The 19,144-nt window shown below is 49.6% G+C and overlaps 1 protein-coding gene across 1 annotated transcript in view; it reads left to right on the top strand.

The window, feature by feature from the left end:
• The window catches only part of TMC2 (transmembrane channel like 2), a 39,533-nt gene that overhangs the window by 9,794 nt on the left and 10,595 nt on the right, over positions 1–19,144 (top strand). Inside the window, exons 8-15 of the mRNA XM_068152977.1 lie at positions 3,726–3,824; positions 6,669–6,811; positions 9,395–9,542; positions 10,470–10,658; positions 13,298–13,477; positions 14,314–14,466; positions 15,584–15,712; positions 18,369–18,436. Of these exons, the coding sequence (XP_068009078.1) occupies positions 3,726–3,824; positions 6,669–6,811; positions 9,395–9,542; positions 10,470–10,658; positions 13,298–13,477; positions 14,314–14,466; positions 15,584–15,712; positions 18,369–18,436 (1,109 nt within the window). The remainder of the gene's footprint in view (positions 1–3,725; positions 3,825–6,668; positions 6,812–9,394; positions 9,543–10,469; positions 10,659–13,297; positions 13,478–14,313; positions 14,467–15,583; positions 15,713–18,368; positions 18,437–19,144) is intronic.

Genomic DNA, 19,144 nt, shown 5'->3' with positions numbered 1-19,144 from the left:
CACAAACAGGCAGTGCCGTAGAAAAAGGAAAGGTGTAAGGACAACTGTTAACAAACAAAGGACAACTTACAAGGCTGTTAAGTGTCCAGTTCTGGGCCCCTCAATTTCAGAAGGACACTGGGAGACTTGAATGTGTCCAGAGAAGGACAATGAGGCTGGAGAGAGGTCTGGAGCACAGCCCTGTGAGGAGAGGCTGAGGGAGCTGGGGTTGCTTAGCCTGAAGAGGAGGCAGCTCAGGGCAGACCTTCTTGCTGTCTACAACTACCTGAAGGGAGACTGTAGCCTGGTGGGGGTTGGTCTCTTCTCCCAGGCAACCACCAACAGAACAAGAAGACACAGTCTCAAGCTGCACCAAGGGAAGGTTAGGCTGGGGGTGAGGAGAAAGTTCTTCCCAGCAAGAGAGATTGTCCCTTGGAATGTGCTGCCCAGGGAGGTGGTGGAGTCACCATCCCTGGAGGTGTTCAAAAAGGGATTGGATGTGGCACTTGAAGCCATGGTTTAGTCAGGAGGCGTTGGGTGATAAGTTGGACTTGATCTCTGAGGTCTTTTTCGAGCTTATTGATTCTATGATTCTAAGTGACACAGGAGTAAAACCAGGAAATGTATCAATGCTATCAAGGATCCTGGCCATCCAGAAACTCAAACTGGAGCTCAAACCCTTGATTTAAGGGTGAAAGTCATGACCTGTGAGTTCCAGGTACAAGTTTAGGTCCCTGAATGGGCTGTCCAGGGAGGTGGTGGAGTCACCATCCCTGGAGGTGTTTAGGAAGAGACTTGATAGGGTGCTTGGTGCCATGGTTTAGTTGATTAGATGGTGTGGGGTGATAGGTTGCACTTGATGATCTCCAAGCTCTTTTCCAACCTGGTTAATTCTAGTCTACTCTATAAGAGCCATAAGAAAAGGACTGTGCTCCAAAAATGGCTAAGAAACTCCGATTTTGGACCTTCCAAAGGGCACAGCCCCACAGGAGTAGTCCTCAGGGAAAGGAACAAACAATTTCCCACTAAAACTTCTTTAGGAAATATCCTTTTCCTGTGCTCCTAATTCAGATGATTCATGAAGACAGTGTTTTATTTTTAGTGTTTCTATTTCTTGCTGCTCTTGGAGAAGGAAAACTCTCTCCTCACCAAATTTTCTATGATCCTTAGAGAAAACATTTTTCACATAGCCATTAGAGCCCCTGCTAAATTACTCAGCCTGGTCTTTAAAGGCTGAGCCATCTGTAGTCACTGGCATCTGTTCTGCACAATGAAGATTTTTATGAGGCAAGAGTAGAATAGAATAGAATGGAATGGAATAGAATGGACTAGACCAGACCAGGTTGGAAGAGACCTCAGAGATCATCAAGTCCAACCTATCACCCAACACCATCTAATCAACTAAACCATGGCACCAAGTGTCTCATCCAGTTTTCCAGTCTCTCCTTAAACACCTCCAGTGATGGGGACTCCACCACCTCCCTGGGCAGCACATTCCAATGGCCAATCTCTCTTTCTGGGAAGAACTTCTTCCTAACATCCAGCCTAAACCTACCCTGGCACAGCTTGAGTCTGTGTCCTCTTGTTCTGCTGCTGGTTGCCTGGGAGAAGAGACCAACCCCCACCTGGCTACAACCTCCCTTCAGGGAGTTGGAGAGAGCAAGAAGGTCTCCCCTGAGCCTCCTCTTCTCCAGGCTAAGCAACCCCAGCTCCCTCAGCCTCTCCTCACAGGGCTGTGCTCCAGAAACCTCCCCACTTTGTTGCCTTTCTCTGGACACCTTCCAGCAGCTCAACATCTTTCCTAAACTGAGGGGCCCAGAACTGGACACAGGACTCAAGGTGTGGCCTAACCAGTGCTGAGTCCAGGGCCAGAATGACCTCCCTGCTCCTGCTGGCCACACTGTTCCTGATAGAGGGCAATGCAGCACAGAGCCTCGCCTGAGGACCATGCCTTTTTCTTTCCCTTCTCTCTCCTGCTCATGCTCTCAAAAGCAGCAGCTCAGTTTCCTCTCAGGGTGAAGAGACATTAAACCATTAGCACTGAACAATACAAATGGCTTGGGGTAGAAACTATGCATCTGGCAGAAGAGTGAGCTGCTTTATCTTTAACGGATGTGTACTCCTTGCCTGCTGAGCTGTTAGGATGTGGAGAGTAGCTGGGCAATAAACATTCAGTCATAAATTCTTTTAAAATTAATTAGCCCTAAGAAAATAGGGATCAATTAGAGGCTAGCACCTTTCCAGGCTATGAATGCTAATGAGATGTTTTGGTACAGGCAACAACCAGAGTCTACTGGTAAGTATATCATTAACTCCCCATTGGCCTGGGGTGCATTAAGAGGAGGGTGCCCAGCAGATCCAGAGAGGTTCCCCTCACCCTCTGCTTTGCCCTGGTGAGGCCACACCTGGAATGTTGCATCCAGTTCTGGGCTCCCCAGTTCAAGAGGGTCAGGGATCTATCAGGATGATTAAAGGGACTGAAGCGCTTCGCTATGAGGAGATGCTGAGAGTCCTGAGGCTGTTCAGTCCGGAGAGAAGACTGAGAGGGGATCTGATCAATGCCTACAAATATCTGAGGGCTGGGGGTCAAGAGGGAGGGGACAGGCTCTGCTCAGTTGCACCCTAGGACAGGGCAAGGGGCAATGGAGAGAAACTACAGCACAGGAGGTTCCACCTCAACATGAGGAGGAACTTCTTCACTGGGAGGGTCACAGAGCACTGGACCAGGCTGCCCAGAGAGGTTGTGGAGTCTCCTCTGGAGACTTTCAAGACCCATCTGGATGTGTTCCTGTGTGACCTGTGCTAGGTTCTCAGGGTCCTGCTCTGGCAGGGGGGTTGGACTGGATGATCTTGGAAGGTTCCTTCCAACCCCTGCCATCCTGTGATCATTAACTCTCCGTTGGTCTTGAAGACCTCCACTTGGATTCCAGTAGCCTCTGGAATTGCTGCAAGTCATTGTGTGGTGTGATCAGGAGAGGCTGTGCCATGCAAACTGCTCTTCTCATCATTCTGTCACAGGGTTTTGGGCCAAACCTAACTGCCCTTCACCTCACACTGAGGTAATTTTTCAATTTAACACTGTGTAATACAAAACAGACTGCAAGCTCAACCCAGTGCTCTTGACTTGTCTCAAAGGAGGAGTCCTGCATAAATAGATAAAGCTAATCCCCTTAGTGCCTTAGACCCATGAAGTTCAAGCAAAGAACTTCTTGCTAAACTAAGGACATTTAACCCAGAGCTATTCATTGAGGGCTACAGCTCCCTGGCAAAATACTTCTTGTCCTATGGATGCTACCAGAGCAAGGGAAGTCCTTTTCCCTTGCTGCTTCTGTGATTTGGGTGAAATCATAGAAGCAATAAGGTCAGCATCAGAGATCATCAAGTCCAACCTATCACCCAACACCTCATGACTAACTAAACCATGGCTCCAAGTGCCACATCCAAGCCTTTTGTTAACACCTCCAGGGATGGTGACTCCACCACCTCCCTGAGCAGAGCATTCCAATGACCAATTACTCTTTCTGGGAAGAACTTTCTCCTCACCTCCAGCCTAAAACTTCCTCTAAGTTCTAAGTCTTTAAAACTGCTGCTCTGGTGCTGAGTAACAAAAATCTGTATTAAAATCAACAGAAAGGGAAACCAACCAAAAGCAAACCAAAAGGGACTCATTAAGAAAACAGTAAGTGGCACTGCCCCTGCACAGTGTGTTCTGCTACACATGCATCACTGCTATGAATGTTCCCCAGGTCCTGATGGGAATGCCATATGGGAGTATGCCAAGGAAAACTGTACCCCGGGCTGAGCAAGCAACAGCTATGGATTTTTCAGTTCTTTGGGACTTTGAGGTAAGCACAGAAATGCTAATCATAAGGAATCAGTTCAATACATCCTGAAAGCTTTCAGAAAAACCCATCAGTTGGTTTTGTTTGGGAGACCATAAGCCATACACGAGTCAGCAAGGAAATTTGCTCTTGGCTGGGGCTGTACTGTTGCATGAAAGGCTGTGAGGGTGATTGGAGGGCTTGAACATCTCTGCTATGAAGAAAGACAGAGTCCTGAAGCTGTTTAGTCTGGAGAAGAGAAGGCTGAGAGGGGATCTGACCAATGTCTATCAATATCTGAGGGGTGGGTGTCAGGATGAAAGTTCCAGGCTCTGTTTGGTGGTGCCCAGCGACAGGATAAGGAACAATGGCTACAAGCTGGAGCACAGGAGGTTCCACCTCAACATGAAGAGACACTTCTGTATGATGAGGATGATGGAGCACTGGAACAGGCTGCCCAGAGAGGTTGTGGAGTCTCCTCTGGAGACTTTCCAAACCCTTCTGGATGTGTTTCTATGTGGCTTGCCCTAGGTGACTCTGCTCTGGCAGGGCAGTTGGATTCAATGATCTCCAGAGGTCACTTCCAACCCCTAATACTCTGAGACTACCATGAACTGCCAGTGGCTTGGTACATAAATCTATATACTCCTACTATCACTGAGGGCTTGATCCTCTCAATCCCTCTGCCATGTAGGTCCCCATCCCCAAAACCACCCCTCTGCTGCTTCACACCAAGGAACAATCCCCAGCTATAGGGCAAGGATGTACACTATGCCCACTGCAGAAGATGTTAAATGAAGCCCTTCACAGAGGTTTGCCCTTTAGAAAACAAATAGGTGCTTACTGCAGCACGCTCCACAGGAGATGTGCAAGAGGGAAACATATCTCAGAACAGGCATAAAATGAAGAGTCAACACTGTGATCCTGAAAAATGCATTTCAGGAGAGGGAAGCCAGGGAAACATATGCTCTGCCAGCAAGGAGGTCACATCATGGATTTCTGGAGGAGCAGAAAGGGATAAATCTCACTTGGACACCAGGCACCATGTCTCTCAAATGGAGTTTAAAGAACGTGCTGGCTGATGGGAGCAGAGAAACTCATTTTTCAGTCCCCACTATTTGATGAATCAAAAAGACAAAGGTTTGGGATTGCAGCCTGAGAAGACAAAAAAAAACCTCACCAGCACCTTGCAGGGACTTCAGATTTGATGAGGCATTTTTTTTCCATGACACTTCCCCAGCACGCATTCTGCTACAAGCCTCAGGCAGCCAGGCTGTGGTGTGCCAGCCACTGGCCTGCTGCACTGCCCCAGAGCTGGCTGCTGGCAGGCAGAGTTCTCCTGTACCTGCGGCAGGGCAAACAGGCAGCTAATGGCTGGAAACCAGAGCTTTATACTAGGTTAGGAAGGAAACTCTGTTGTTTTGTGGGAGCTTAGCTAGTTGATTAAACTTTAGAAGAGAGGCCCAGAAAGGCTGGGGCTTAGAGATTTTGGAAACTCAGCTGGACATGCTGCTTGAATTTTATTTCATTCTAATTTTTTCATCCATTTCTGAATTCCCAAGTTCAAGAGAGACAAGGAACTACTGGAGAGCACCCAGTAGAGGCTATGAGCACAAGCCCTATGAGGAGAGGCCAAGGGAGCTGATGTTGTTTAACCTGGAGAAGAGGAGGCTCAGGGGAGACCTTATTGCTCTCTACAACTACCTGAAGGGAGGTTGAAGCCAGGTGGGGGTTGGTCTCTTCTCCCAGGCAACCTGTGACAGAACAAGAGGACACAGTCCCAAGCTGTGCCAAGGGAGGTTTAGGCTGGAGGTGAGGAGAAAGTTCTTCCCAGAGAGAGAGATTGGCCATCGGAATGTGCTGCCCAGGGAGGTGGTGGAGTCACCATCCCTGGAGGTGTTCAAAAAGGGATTGGATGTGGCACTTGGAGCCATGGTTTAGTTAGTCGGGAGGTGTTGGGTGACAGGCTGGACTTGATGATCTTTGAGGTATTTTCCAACCTTATTCTATGAAGATGAGAAGATAAGAGCATCTCTCTTATGAAGAAAGACCAAGAAAGATTCAAGGCTGAAAGCTTGGAAGGGGATCTTATAAATGCTTATCAATATCTAAAGGGTCAAGAGGATGGGGCCAGACCTTTTAACACTCAACTTAGGAGCTGAAAGAGAACAAGCAAACAAAGTGCAGCATGCAACCATACACACAAACTTGGGTAAGATATGACACAAAGAGAGAGAAGACATTTCTGTGGGGAGGATCTGCACACTCACTGCATGCCCAACAGTTTGTACAGCAAGACAAGGATCTACTTGAGATGAGGCTGTTGATATTGTGCCTGAGCTCTGCTTTCCCTAGGAAAGAAATGCTTTGATTTTAGGCTTTAGTTATATTTGCTCTGCAGGTGGCAGCCAGTAAAAGGAACTCAATCTGCAGGGTACCAAGCATCAGCTGCCTCTGAGTTGAAAGGCAAAGTCTCCCGTCACAGGGGGAGAACACTTTGCACCAGCATTCCTCCAGGGTCTGAGTGTTTGTTACTGGCTTAGAGAAGCAGGTGGACTACAGCCCCAAGGAGCAGAAAGAAGGTTTTTGGGGGGAGGGTTGAAACAGTGATGAGAAAAAAACCCACACTTTAGTTTTAGCCAGCACCTTCTCACATGCCCTCCCTCGACTTCCCTCTCTTCAGAGTTTAAGCTCTCAGGAAAGTGGCTCTTAAACATGACAGAGCAGCAAACAGGGGAGGCTGAGACAGTAAAGATGCTTCCACGTTGATTTCCTTTGGTTTAAATCTTCAGTTTTCACCAGAAATGTCGTTCCTGCCGTGGAAGAGCTGCACAGCTCACACAGACCTTGGCTTTTCTTTTCCTGCAGGGCTATATCAAATACTCAGCACTCTTTTATGGCTACTACAGCAACCAGAGAACAATTGGCTGGTTAAAATACAGGCTACCAATGGCCTACTTCATGGTTGGGATCAGTGTGTTTGGCTACAGCCTGATGGTTGTGATCAGATCGTGAGTACGGCTGCTGTTGCCCTCTCCCCAGAGCCACCCAGGTGTATCTCCTCCATGGGCTCCTCCTCCCACCTCCTCCTTCAGCCCTGTTCCTCTCTGGATCAATTCAGCCTTTCTTCAGCCCTCCACCACTCCTACAAGTGCATCAAGCAGGTGGATTTTGTCCATGAAGGAGGATTTTGCTTACACTAAATGTCAAAGGCTTCTTTTCCCATCCTTTCATTGTAAAAATGCAAGGGGTACAGGAGACAGCCAGACACTTCCAGGCTGCTTCTAGAATCATGGCATTCTTATCACAGAATCATAGAATCAATAGGGGTGGAAAAGACCTCACAGATCATCATGTCCAACCTATCACCCAACACCTTATGACAACTAAACCATGGCTCCAAGTGCCACATCCAATTCATTTTTTAACACCTCCAGGGATGGTGACTCCACCACCTCCCTGGGCAGCACATTCCAATGGCCAATCTCTCTTTCTGGGAAGAACTTTCTCCTCACCTCCAGCCTAAACCTCCCCTGGCACAGCTTGACACTGTGTCCTCTGGTTCTGGTTGCCTGGGAGAAGAGACCAACCCCCACCTGGCTACAACCTCCCTTCAGGTAGCTGCAGACAGCAATAAGGTCTCCCCTAAGCCTCCCCTTCTCCAAGCTAAACAACCCCAGCTCCCTCAGCCTCTCCTCATAGGGTGTGTGCTCAAGACCTCTCCCCAGCCTCATTGCCCTTCTCTGGACAGATCCAGGTGCCTCAATATCCTTCCTTATGGTTGGAAGAGAGAGACCTTTAAGGATTTTACATTCAACCATTACCCCAGCGCTGCCAGGTCACTGCTGACCTGTGTCCCTCAGCACCACATCTACACAGCTTCTCAGTCCCTCCAGGGATGGGGACTCCACCACTCCCCTGAGCAGCCTGTTCCAGGGCTTGACAACCCTTTTGCTGAAGATTTTTTCTCCTAATATCCAACCTAAACCTCTCCTGGCACAGTTTGGGCTTGACAGCCTTTTCAGTGAAGAAATTCTTCCTAATGTTCAACCCAACCTCCCTTGGAGCAACTTGAAGTTGTTTCCTTTTGTTCTTTACTTGGAAGAAGAGACTGACATCACCCACCTCACTACAACCTCCTTTCAGGTAGTTGTAGAACTTTTGATGCATCCCCAAACCAACCAGCAGTGTTTTAAAGCAGGGCCCCAACCTCCATGACCCTGGTGCACTGTCCCCAAGCACCGGTGAGGGTCCTGTAGCATCCCCAGGGCAACTGGGAAGCAGCTGAAGCACTTTTTGCTGCTGAGATGGTCTCTGCAAAGCCAAAAGTGAAAAAATCAAGCCCTGGTCTCTGCTTGGAGGGCACCCCATGCCAAGGAGTGCACCCCATGCCAAGGAGGGCACCCCCTGCCAAGGAGGGCACTCTTCCTTTGTAAGAAAGGTTAAACCTGTGGATTGGTATTGCTGCTGAAGCAGGCCCTGTTGATGCAGAGCAGAAAGAACCTCTTGAGCCTTTGGCTGGAGTGGGACATGGGGATTTGCTGTACATTGGCCATGAAATTGCAGCATCTGTTGTCTTCCCTTCCTCGAGGGACTGGTGCTAGGAACTCCAGCGAGAGCTACCAAGGATTTCAGGGATCAAATAATAGAGAGGAAAGAGCAGAGGCTCTAACTGCTGCTATGGTGATTAACAAGAATAATCCTTCCTCTCTCCCTGCATGTCTTGGAGCAAGCTCTTTGGCTGCAGCATTGTGTAGCTACTGAGGTCTCATTAAAACTTTGCACTGCAGTGGCTGCATTGGGGCACACCAGGAGGGGGCTGGTAGCCACAAGCACAGGTACTCTAGAGCCCAGAAGCACAGTAAGTAGTCCTTGCTCTTGCAGTAGCTGAGGGAAGCAATCCTTAGCCTGGCAGTTTTTCCCCCTACATTGCTGTTTTTAATACATGACCTGAAGGCCCCACTTGATGGTTCCCTCCTCCTTAAACCCTGAGTTCAACAGCCCACAATTAAGGCAAACAAGGCTGAGGGGAGGTCTGGAGCACAGCCCTGTGAGGAGAGGCTGAGGGAGCTGGGGTTGCTTAGCCTGGAGAAGAGGAGGCTCAAGGGAGACCTTCTTGCTCTCTACAACTACCTGAAGGGAGGTTGTAGCCTGGTGGGGGTTGGTCTCTTCTCCCAGGCAAGCAGCACCAGAACAAGAGGACACAGTCTCAAGCTGTGCCAGCAGAGGTTTAGGCTGGAGGTGAGGAGAAAGTTCTTCCCTGAAAGAGAGATTGGCCATTGGAATGTGCTGCCCAGGGAGGTGGTGGAGTCACTGTCCCTGGAGGTGTGCAAGAGGGGACTGGATGTGGCACTTGGTGCCATGGTTTAGCAGTCATGAGGTGTTGGGTGATAGGTTGGACTTGATGATCTCTGAGGTCTTTTCCAACCTTATTGATTCTATGACAGTTGCACCTAAACCCCAGGAAGAAAGACTCTGCTCCTTCCCTCCCTATCAGCAATGCCAAGCCACCAGCACTGCTTGCAGAGCTGGAGGAGAGGTGGTGGCCCTGTGGCAGCCCCTCTGAGCTTGTGCCTGCACACGTTCTCCCGCAGCATGGCGCGCAACGCCAACGAGAGCACCGCCGACGGCGACGACCACAACTTCATCTTCAGCTGGAAGATGTTCACCAGCTGGGACTACCTCATTGGCAACCCAGAGACAGCAGACAACAAGTTTGCATCCATCACCACCAGCTTCAAGGTAACCCCAACTGGCATTTCTCTGTCTGCTTCAGCATCTAGAACGCACCTGGAATATTGCATCCAGTCCTGGGCTCCCCAGTTCAAGAGGGACAGGGATCTACTCAAGAGAGTCCAACAGAGAGCTACCAGGATGATTAGGGGACTGGAGCACTGCCTTGTGAGGAGAAGCTGAGAGACCTGGGGCTGTTTAGTCTGGAGAGGAAAAGACTGAGGGAGGATCTGATCAATGCCTACAAATATCTGAGGGCTGGGGGTCAAGAGGGAGGGGACAGGCTCTGCTCAGTTGCACTCTAGGATAGGACAAGGGGCAATGGAGAGAAACTACAGCACAGGAGGCTCCACCTCAACATGAGGAGGAACTTCTTCACTGGGAGGGTCACAGAGCACTGGAACAGGCTGCCCAGAGAGGTTGTGGAGTCTCCTCTGGAGACTTTCAAGACCCATCTGGATGTGTTCCTGTGTGACCTGTGCTGGATTCTGTGGTCCTGCTCTGGCAGGGGGGGTGGACTGGATGATCTTGGGAGGTCCCTTCCAATCCCTAACAACCTGGCAGAGGTTTGAAGGGTGACCTGGGCACCTGTACAGCTCCTGTCCATAGGCACAGGGCATGGTACTGAACCACAGCAGCTCCAGCTTCTGTGCTCTCAGTCACCCTAGCCCCATCTTTAGGATTCAAAAAAGAACAATCTGGTTTATTTCAGAGAACAATTCCCCCACCACATTCCCCTGGGACAGGACAGGCTGTTTGCCACTTGAGGTCTTACAGTCAAATGGGGATGCCTGGATGAAGCTTAGTTTGACCTTAGCACAAGTTCAGTGCAGCAAAAAGGAGGATGAGATTGCTGAGGAAAACATTCTGATGGTGCCTGAGGCTGGGTGCAGTGAGACACTTGCTCGACTCCTGTGAGCACCCCTGCTTTTTCAGGAGTCCATTGTCGATGAGCAGGAAAGCAACAAGGATGAGAACATCCACCTGAGGAGGTTCCTGCGGGTTCTGGCCAACCTCCTCATCATCTGCTGCTTGTGTGGCAGTGGCTACCTCATCTATTTCGTGGTCAAACGCTCCCAGACGTTTTCCAAAATGCAAAATGTTGGGTGGTATGAAAGGAATGAGGTAAGGGAACTTTGCTTCCATTTCCCTGCCCTCTTAACTTGCCCTGCACCTCAGCACAATTCTTCACACAGCTTGAGGACAGCATCCAATATAGGGAGTTTCCCTTCAAGGGCCCAGAAGCCCCCTTCAGTACCTCTGTACTTGTTTTAGCCAGGAAGAATAGAATAGACCAGACCAGGTTGGAAGAGACCTTCAAGATCATTGTGTCCAACCTACCACCCAACGCCATCTAATCAACTAAACCATGGCACCAAGCACATTGGTCTCACTCAGAGTTTCCAGGGCAGATTAAAAACTGCTGCAGAGAGGGAAAAATCATAGAATAAATAAGGTTGGAAAAGACCTCAGAGATCATCAAGTCCAACCTCTCACCCAACACCTCATGACTACTAAAGCATGGCTTCAAGTGCCACATCCAATCCCCTCTTGAACACCTCCAGGGATGGTGACTCCACCACCTCCCTGGGCAGCACATTCCAATGGGCAATCTCTCTTGCTGGGAAGAACTTTCTCCTCACCTCCAGCCTAAACCTCCCCTGGCACAGCTTGAGACTGTGTCCTCTTGTTCTGGTGCTGGTTGCCTGGGAGAAGAGACCAACCCCCACCTGGCTACAACCTCCCTTCAGGTAGCTGTAAAAAGCAATGAGGTCTCCCCTGAGCCTTCTCTTCTCCAAACTAAAAACACTCTCACAGTAAGTCACAATACAAGGCAGCTCTAAAAGTCAGTTCTAAAGCACCTACCTCATGTTGCTTATTCAATATCACAAATGCTGTTGTACTATGAATCTCTCTGGGTGTTGGCAATGGTCATGATCAGACACAAAGCTCAAGTCAAATCTGCCAGATTAGACCTTATTGTGGCCTTCCAGTATCTTAAAGGGGGCTACAAGAAAGCTGGGGAGGGACTTTTGAGGGTGTCAGGGAGTGATAGGACTAAGGGGAATGGAGCAAAACTAGAAATGGGTAGATTCAGATTGGATGTTAGGAAGAAGCTCTTCCCCAGGAGGGTGGTGAGACACTGGCACAGGTTGCCCAGGGAGGTGGTGGAAGCCTCATCCCTGGAGGTTTTATTAGCCAGGCTGGTTGTGGCTGTGAGCAGCCTGCTGTAGTGTGAGGTGTCCCTGGCCATGGCAGGGGGGTTGAGACTGGCTGATCCTTGAGGTCCCTTCCAACCCTGACAATTCTGTGATTCTTCATCCATCTTGAATTATGGGAATCAGATTTTAGAACCTCCAGAAAAATTTCAGCTGTCAACATTTTTCCCTGCCTGTACTTTTGGAATGAAGAATTCAAACCTTGAAGCTCTCCACACACACACACATATACCCAAAAAAATGTTTCATCCTGGGGAAAAGGTTTCATGTGATGGTCTTAAAGGTCTCTTCCAGCCAAAATGATTCTATTCTTATTCTCTTACCATGTGTTCATCTATCAAAGCCAGATTAAATGTGAGGCCATGAATTTTGACCAGCCCCTCAGAAAACATCAGCAGGAGAGCATTTTCTCACACAAGTACTTGGGTTTCATTCATCTGAACTTTCCCAAAGAGGAAAAAAATACTATTACAATGAAAAACATAATTATGCCTGAGGCTTTCCTGATGGTAAACTCCATCATTCTGGACCAAGCTGCCCAGGGATGTTGTGGAGTCCCCCTCTCTGGAGATATTCAAGACCCCCCTGGATGTCTTCCTGTGTGATCTGCTCTAGGTGATCCTGCTCTGGCAGGGGGGTTGGACTGCATGAGCTTTTGAGGTCCTTTCCAGCTCCTAACATTCTGGGATTCTGTAAAACTGAGGGCTGCACATATCCAGTTGTGGGTAGTGTTCCCTCTTCTGGAAAAGCAGAGCACTGAAATGAGCCTCTGTGAGTCAGAGCCTGCCAACAGCTCTCTGCAGGACAATGGGTGCTGCAGGGCTGTAAAAACGATAGGCTGCAAGTTATGCCTGACCTAACACTGCCTGGCCAATGACCTCACAGACCACAGTACAACCTAGCACCTTGCACCACGTAGAGGAGCAAACCCACCCCTAGGACATGCTAAGAGAGATCATAACTTAAAAGCAGCCTTTAGAAAGCCAAACAACGGTTGGACTTGATGAACTTAAAGGTCTCTTCCAAAAAAAAGCCCAAACCTCTATGACTCTACTTTCTTCAGCTGCAAACCCAAGTGCTTGATGGGCTGCCATTCAAATCTGTAATCACCCATTGCAAAAGCAAAGGTGCTGAACACGGAAAAGAAGCATTAGCAGCAACTAATTATCTCCATGCACACAAGCCAAGCCTTGCGCTTCCTCTGAAACTAAAATAAGAGCCTGGGAGCTGATGCAAGCAGTATTACGAGGGACTGGAGGAGTGTAAATATTCATGAGTCTGGACTGAGAGGGAACAAATTCTTTGGAGCTCATCCCTTTGAGATAACAGCAAAAGTGCTCCTGCAAGAGCAAGCCATGCAGCCCAGGCCTGAAGTCTGATACTGTGCTGCCTGCATGCTAAGCAAAGCCAGATGCTGAGCTCGCTTCGATGTCTCCTCCTTTATAAAATCCCTTCAGAGATCTCCAGCCACTTGCTGGCAGCCCCCACCCTGCTCCCAGTGACACAGCTACTGCTAGTGGTAACCTCGTTTTGCTTGTGTGGCAGGTTGAGATCGTGATGTCCTTGCTGGGCATGTTTTGCCCTCCGCTGTTCGAGACCATAGCTGCCCTAGAAAATTACCATCCCCGCATCGGGCTGAAGTGGCAGCTGGGGCGCATCTTTGCTCTCTTCCTTGGGAACCTCTACACGTTTCTCTTGGCCTTGATGGATGATGTCAACGAAAAAGTAAGAGCTGAGCCAAAAGAGCCACCTTCACTAGCAGTTTCCAGAGCAGGGCGTGAGGCACAGCCCATCCCCGCAGCCAGTGGGGAGCGATCGTTCCCTTTTCGTCTTCCCCCATCACCAACCCTCTTGAGCATTGTCCACAGCACTGCAGGGAGACTCGCCAAGCAGAGGAGTTTCCAAAGAGTCTCCATCCTCTCCTTACAGCCCTGAAAAGAGTGGTGATTACCTCCTCTAATCACGACATGTTAGAGTAATTTGACTTTCCCCACCACCACCATCTGACACCATTTGCTATTTCTATTACTGCAGATCCCGAGGACGGAGTTCATAATCCTCTTCCCCTCTTTCACATTATCCTGGTAGCATGCTGCAGGCAGATAACTGCAGGAAAGGATCAATGACTAAATGAGCCACAGGGGGGAAAAATAAATTAAAAGAAAAAAAAAAGATCAGTGTTTTTAGCTGGGAAGGACTGGAGGAATCCGAGCACTTTGCACTGCCTGGGAAAATTATGAAGCAAGTGAGGAAAAGAGGACTGGGTGCAGGCTTCCTCTGCGCACAGCAGACATGAAGGAGGTCTGGCTCCCCCACAAGCAGGCTGCCAGCTCCCCAAAACTCACAGTGCCCCAATCTGCTTGCAGACTGCAAGGGCTGCTGCTCCCCTGCTCTTGGCAACTGCCAGCACTGCAGATGTAAGCAGATGCTTAGGTGAAGGGTGGTAGGGAGGACGGGGGGAACACAATGCCTTGGGCCTCTCCCAGCATCTCCTGTGGAACCTTTGCTTACTGCTGATTTTGGCTGGGGGGTGGGGGTGGGTGGGGGTCTCTTCATTGCAGCTAGCTGAAGAGGATGTGGTGAAGAACATCACACACTGGACACTGCTTGGCCACCACAACTCCTCCATGAGGAACAGCAGCGCTGCCACCCCACCTCCCCTTGATCCCGCGGATGTGCCCAGGGGACCCTGCTGGGAGACAACTGTTGGCATTGTGAGAAATTTGTTGTGCATTAAGTCTCTGGGATGCTTTGCAGGGCATTATGGAGGAGAGGTGGGGGGAAAGGGGGGTTGATTGGCATTTTCCTTGCAAATGACATCTCCCTCCCCACCTCTCGCATGGCAGCACCACAGCAATGCAAGTCCTTGGCCAGAGTTCTACACCCATGATAGTGAAGTCCCCAGCTGGAAGCTGTTCTCCTGACACATCCCAACCTCTAACACATCATGAGGCCATGGGATGTGAGCAGAATTAGGCAAAATAAGGCCCCTGAAATGCATGCAGGACGGCCTTCATGTCTTCCATGTTTCACGCTATGAACCCTTCCCTGCAACCTTCACCTTGCACCAAGAAGTTCTGCAGCCCAACCACACACAGCTTCAAAAGCAACAGCAATTATTTATTGGCCAATACAGACAGCTGGACCTCACCAAACCAGAAGGCCATGCACTACTGAGTACACCCACTGGGTCTGCACTAGCCAAGTGGTTTTTTAGTCAAGTGGGCAAAGACCACCAGCTGTCACTCCTTGGAAGGGGCTGATCCTCAGTGCAGCCAAGCTGTCATCCTCCAGATCCCTGCTTTCCACCACCCCCCTCCCCCCCCAGACTTCTAAACCTTTGTTCTTCCTTTTTAATCCTTGAGGCACCAGCTATCTCCATCCTACAAGTCTTTCCCTTCTTGTCTTGCACATCCTCCCTTCTCTACACTTCCTCACAGCTCATTTCAGCAGTTTCCTCAGGAGTCACAGGGAGGCTTGGCTGAGACACCTGAAGGCTGTGCTGCGGTTCAGAGACTTGGACAGACTGAGAGCTGGGCAAAGAGGAACCTAATGAGGTTGAAGAAGGATAAGTGCAGAGTTCTGGAACTGGGAAGGAAGAATAAACTGCACCAGTAGAGTCTGGGAGGTGATCTGCTAGAGGGCAGCCCTGTGGAGAAGGATGTGGAAGTGCTGGTGGGCAACAAGTTCTCCATGGGCCAGCAACGTGCCCTGGTGGCCTAGAAGGTCAATGGGATCCTGGGGGTGCATTAAGAGGAGTGAATCCAGCAGATCTGAATGCACTACTGGAATTATAGGAGCTGAGTGTTTATTCCTTGTTTTAAACTGCAGGAGTTTGTAAGGCTGACCGTGTCTGACATCCTGGTGACCTACATAACCATCCTGGTGGGAGACTTCATCCGAGCTTGCTTCGTCAGATTTGTGAATTACTGCTGGTGCTGGGACCTAGAGGCTGGATTTGTAAGTCAGTGTAAGAGAAGGCAGAAGGAATTTAGAGCCACTTGGTCATATACTACAAAAAGGAGGCTGTAGCCAGGTGGGGGTTGGTCTCTTCTCCCAGGCAACCAGCACCAGAACAAGAGGACACAGTCTCAAGCTGTGCCAGGGGAGGCTTAGGCTGGAGGTGAGGAGAAAGTTCTTCCCAGAGAGAGAGATTGGCCATTGGAATGTGCTGCCCAGGGAGGTGGTGGAGTCACCATCACTGGAGGTGTTCAAAAAAGGATTGGACGTGGCACTTGAACCCATGGTTTAGTCAGCAGGTGTTAGGTATTAGAATAGAATAAACCAGATTGGAAGAGACCTTCGAGATCATCACATCCAACCTATCATCCAACACCACCTAATCAACTAAACCATGGCACCAAGCACCCCATCAAGTCTCCTCCTGAACACCTCCAGTGATGGTGACTCCACCACCTCCATGGGCAGCACATTCCAATGGGCAATCACTCTCTCTGTGTAGAATTTCTTCCTAACATCCAGCCTAAACATAACCCGGCACAGCTTGAGACTGTGTCCTCTTGTTCTGGTGCTGCTTGCCTGGGAGAAGAGACCAACCCCCACCTGGCTACAGCCTCTCTTCAAGGAGTTGTAGAGAGCAATAAGGTCTCCCCTGAGCCTCCTCTTCTCCAGGCTAAGCCACCCCAGCTCCCTCAGCCTCTCCTCACAGGGCTGTGCTCCAGACCCCTCCCCAGCTTTGTTGCCCTTCTCTGGACACCTTCCAGCCTCTCAACATCTTTCCTAAACTGAGGGGCCCAGAACTGGACACAGGACTCAAGGTGTGGCCTAACCAGTGCAGTGTACAGGGGCAGAATGACCTCCTAATAGGTTGGACTTGATGATCTCTGAGGTCTTTTCCAACCTGTTTGATTCTATGATTCTATGAAAAGCAGATTGAACACTTGCAGTGGTCCTATGATCTTGTTTTAATTGGTGTAGGTAGTCTCTGCATCACTTCTCTGGATCTAACAGTTCTATCCCGGAAAGAATCTGAGTTTTGTGTGCACAAATGTAAGTATATGCAGAAGAAAGAGTGGCTTCAGCAGAGGCAAATCTAGCAGAGTAGTGCTTTCTAAAACAACACACACTGTCTAACCACTGCACTAGACCTGCCTCTTCGGGACTTGCCACCCCTACCACCCATACCAGACAAGTTGCACCATGTGAAGCAGTATCTTAACTAATGGCCAGCACAGAGCAAAATGCCACCAGACACCCATCAGGTCCTACACTGCCTCATATTTCTCTCCCTTTGCCCTCAGTTTCTGTTCTTCAGCAGCCTGCTGCTGCAAGGTCAGGAGGTTTGGTTACATCTGGTGCAGCATTTGCTCTCCAGCTCATCATTATGCTGTGGTGTTAGGTCACAGGCTGGACTTCATGATCTCAGAGGTCTTTTCCAGCCCCAATAATTCTGTGATTACCACTGTTTAAACAGTCAGCATTTTACCCAAGTGGAGCTGTAAGCCAGACAGCAGCCGGAGTGTAAAGCCTGTGCTCTGTGCCACAGCTCCTTTGCTCACAGCTGGCTTTATATTAGCAAGGAGAGAGAAATATGGAGCAACTAGAAGCACCTCCATGGATCTTTCCAGTTTTCAGCAAGCCAAAAGAGAAGCAGCAGCCCACAGCATGATAGCTCCAGTTTTCCTTTCACCACTCTGCTGCTGGTCATTCAAACGCTGCACACACAGCAGGAACCACCCCAGAAATCTTTTCATGCCAGCTTTGATGAAGCATCCTTACAGAATCATAGGAACATTTTGGTTGGAAGAGGCCTTTGAGATCATAATGGCCAACAGTCAACACAATGCTGCTAGGTCACTGCTAATCCATGTCCCTCAGCACCAGGGCTACCCACTCTTGTACAGCACCAGGGTTGGTTACTCTACCATTTCCCTGGGCAGCCCTGTCCCAGGGCTTGAGAACCCTTTGGGGAAAATCATTTGGAAAACATTTCCAACTTAAACCACCCCTGGTGTAACTTGAGGCTGTTTCTTCTTGCCCTGTCGCTTGTTACTTGGGACAAGAGACCAACCCCCACCTCGCTACAACCTTCTTTCAGGTAGTTGGAAGAGAGTAAGAAAGAATCAATCAGAGAATTGCTGAGGTTGGAAGGGACCTCAAGGATCATCCAGTCCCAACCCCCCTGCCATGGGCAGGGACACCTCACACTACAGCAGCTTGCTCACAGCCACAGCCTGGCCTCCAGCCTGGCCTTCAAAACCTCCAGGCATGAGGCTTCCACCACCTCCCTGGGCAACCTGTGCCAGTGTCTCACCACCCTCATGGGGAAAAACTTCTTCCTAACATCCAATCTGAATCTATCCATTTCTAGTTTTGCTCCATTCCCCCCAGTCCTATCACTCCCTGACACCCTCAAAAGTCCCTCCCCAGCTTTCTTGTAGCCCCCTTCAGATACTGGAAGGTCACAATTAGGTCTCCTCGGAGCCTTCTCTTCTCCAGACTGAACAGCCCCAAGTCTCAGTCTGTCCCTGAGCCTCCCTTTCTGCAGGCTAATCAACCAACCCCAGTTCCCCCATCAGATTTATCTTCACACCCAGTGGCAAACCACAGCAGGTACCTCTACCAACACCACCTTCTCCTTTCTTTCCCCATGCAGCCATCCTATGCCGAGTTTGACATCAGTGGCAACGTTCTGGGTTTGGTCTTCAACCAAGGGATGATTTGGTAAGATATTGCCCTTTTGTTTTGTTTGGTTGCTTTCTGCATTGTTTAGAAAACCTGCCTGAGGAGTTAGAAAGTTTCCAAGCCAGCCAGAGTAACATTTTGGTTTCCCTGATCGTTTGGCTTTCTGTTCTTGACTACATCCCATCCCTGGAGGTTTTGAAGGCCAGGCTGGATGTGGCTGTGAGCAACCTGCTGTAGTGTGAGGTGTCCCTGGCCATGGCAGGGGGATTGGAACTGGGTGATCCTTGAGGTCTCTTCCAACCCTGACAATTCTGTGATTCTACAAAAATGGACATTTACAAATGCTGCCTTACTTATCCAAGAGATGTAGCAGTGGCAGAGGCCAGCTGGCCAAATCCTGCCCCACTTCCACTTTTCCCAGTGCATTAGATGGTCCATGTGCTGGGGCATGAGAAAGAAAGGGTTCTGAGGGTACCTTTCCATAATGGAAAGGAAGGTGCCCTGCTGATGGCAGGGGGATGGAACTATATGATCTTTAAGGTCCCTTTCAACCCACATTAGTCTGACAGAAGTGAATGCAAGGGTAGGCACAGAGCCAGCAAGAGGAGGGTGGGCAGGAAGGGCATGTCCCAAAAGTACCCCTAGAAAGGGCAAACAGGAGCTGCTCTGGCAGCACCAGAGGCAATAGGCAACACCACAAAGCACCCTCAGCTCCTCAGGGAGCAAGGTTGCTTTTTACTGCTTACT

Source organism: Melanerpes formicivorus, unplaced genomic scaffold, assembly GCF_026170545.1.
Source record: "Melanerpes formicivorus ecotype bairdi unplaced genomic scaffold, bMelFor1.0.p_v2 SCAF_24, whole genome shotgun sequence".
In the NCBI taxonomy this organism is placed as follows: Eukaryota; Metazoa; Chordata; class Aves; order Piciformes; family Picidae; genus Melanerpes; species Melanerpes formicivorus.
The sequence above is the reverse complement of the archived record's forward strand: the minus strand, read 5'-3'. Positions and strand labels throughout refer to the sequence as shown.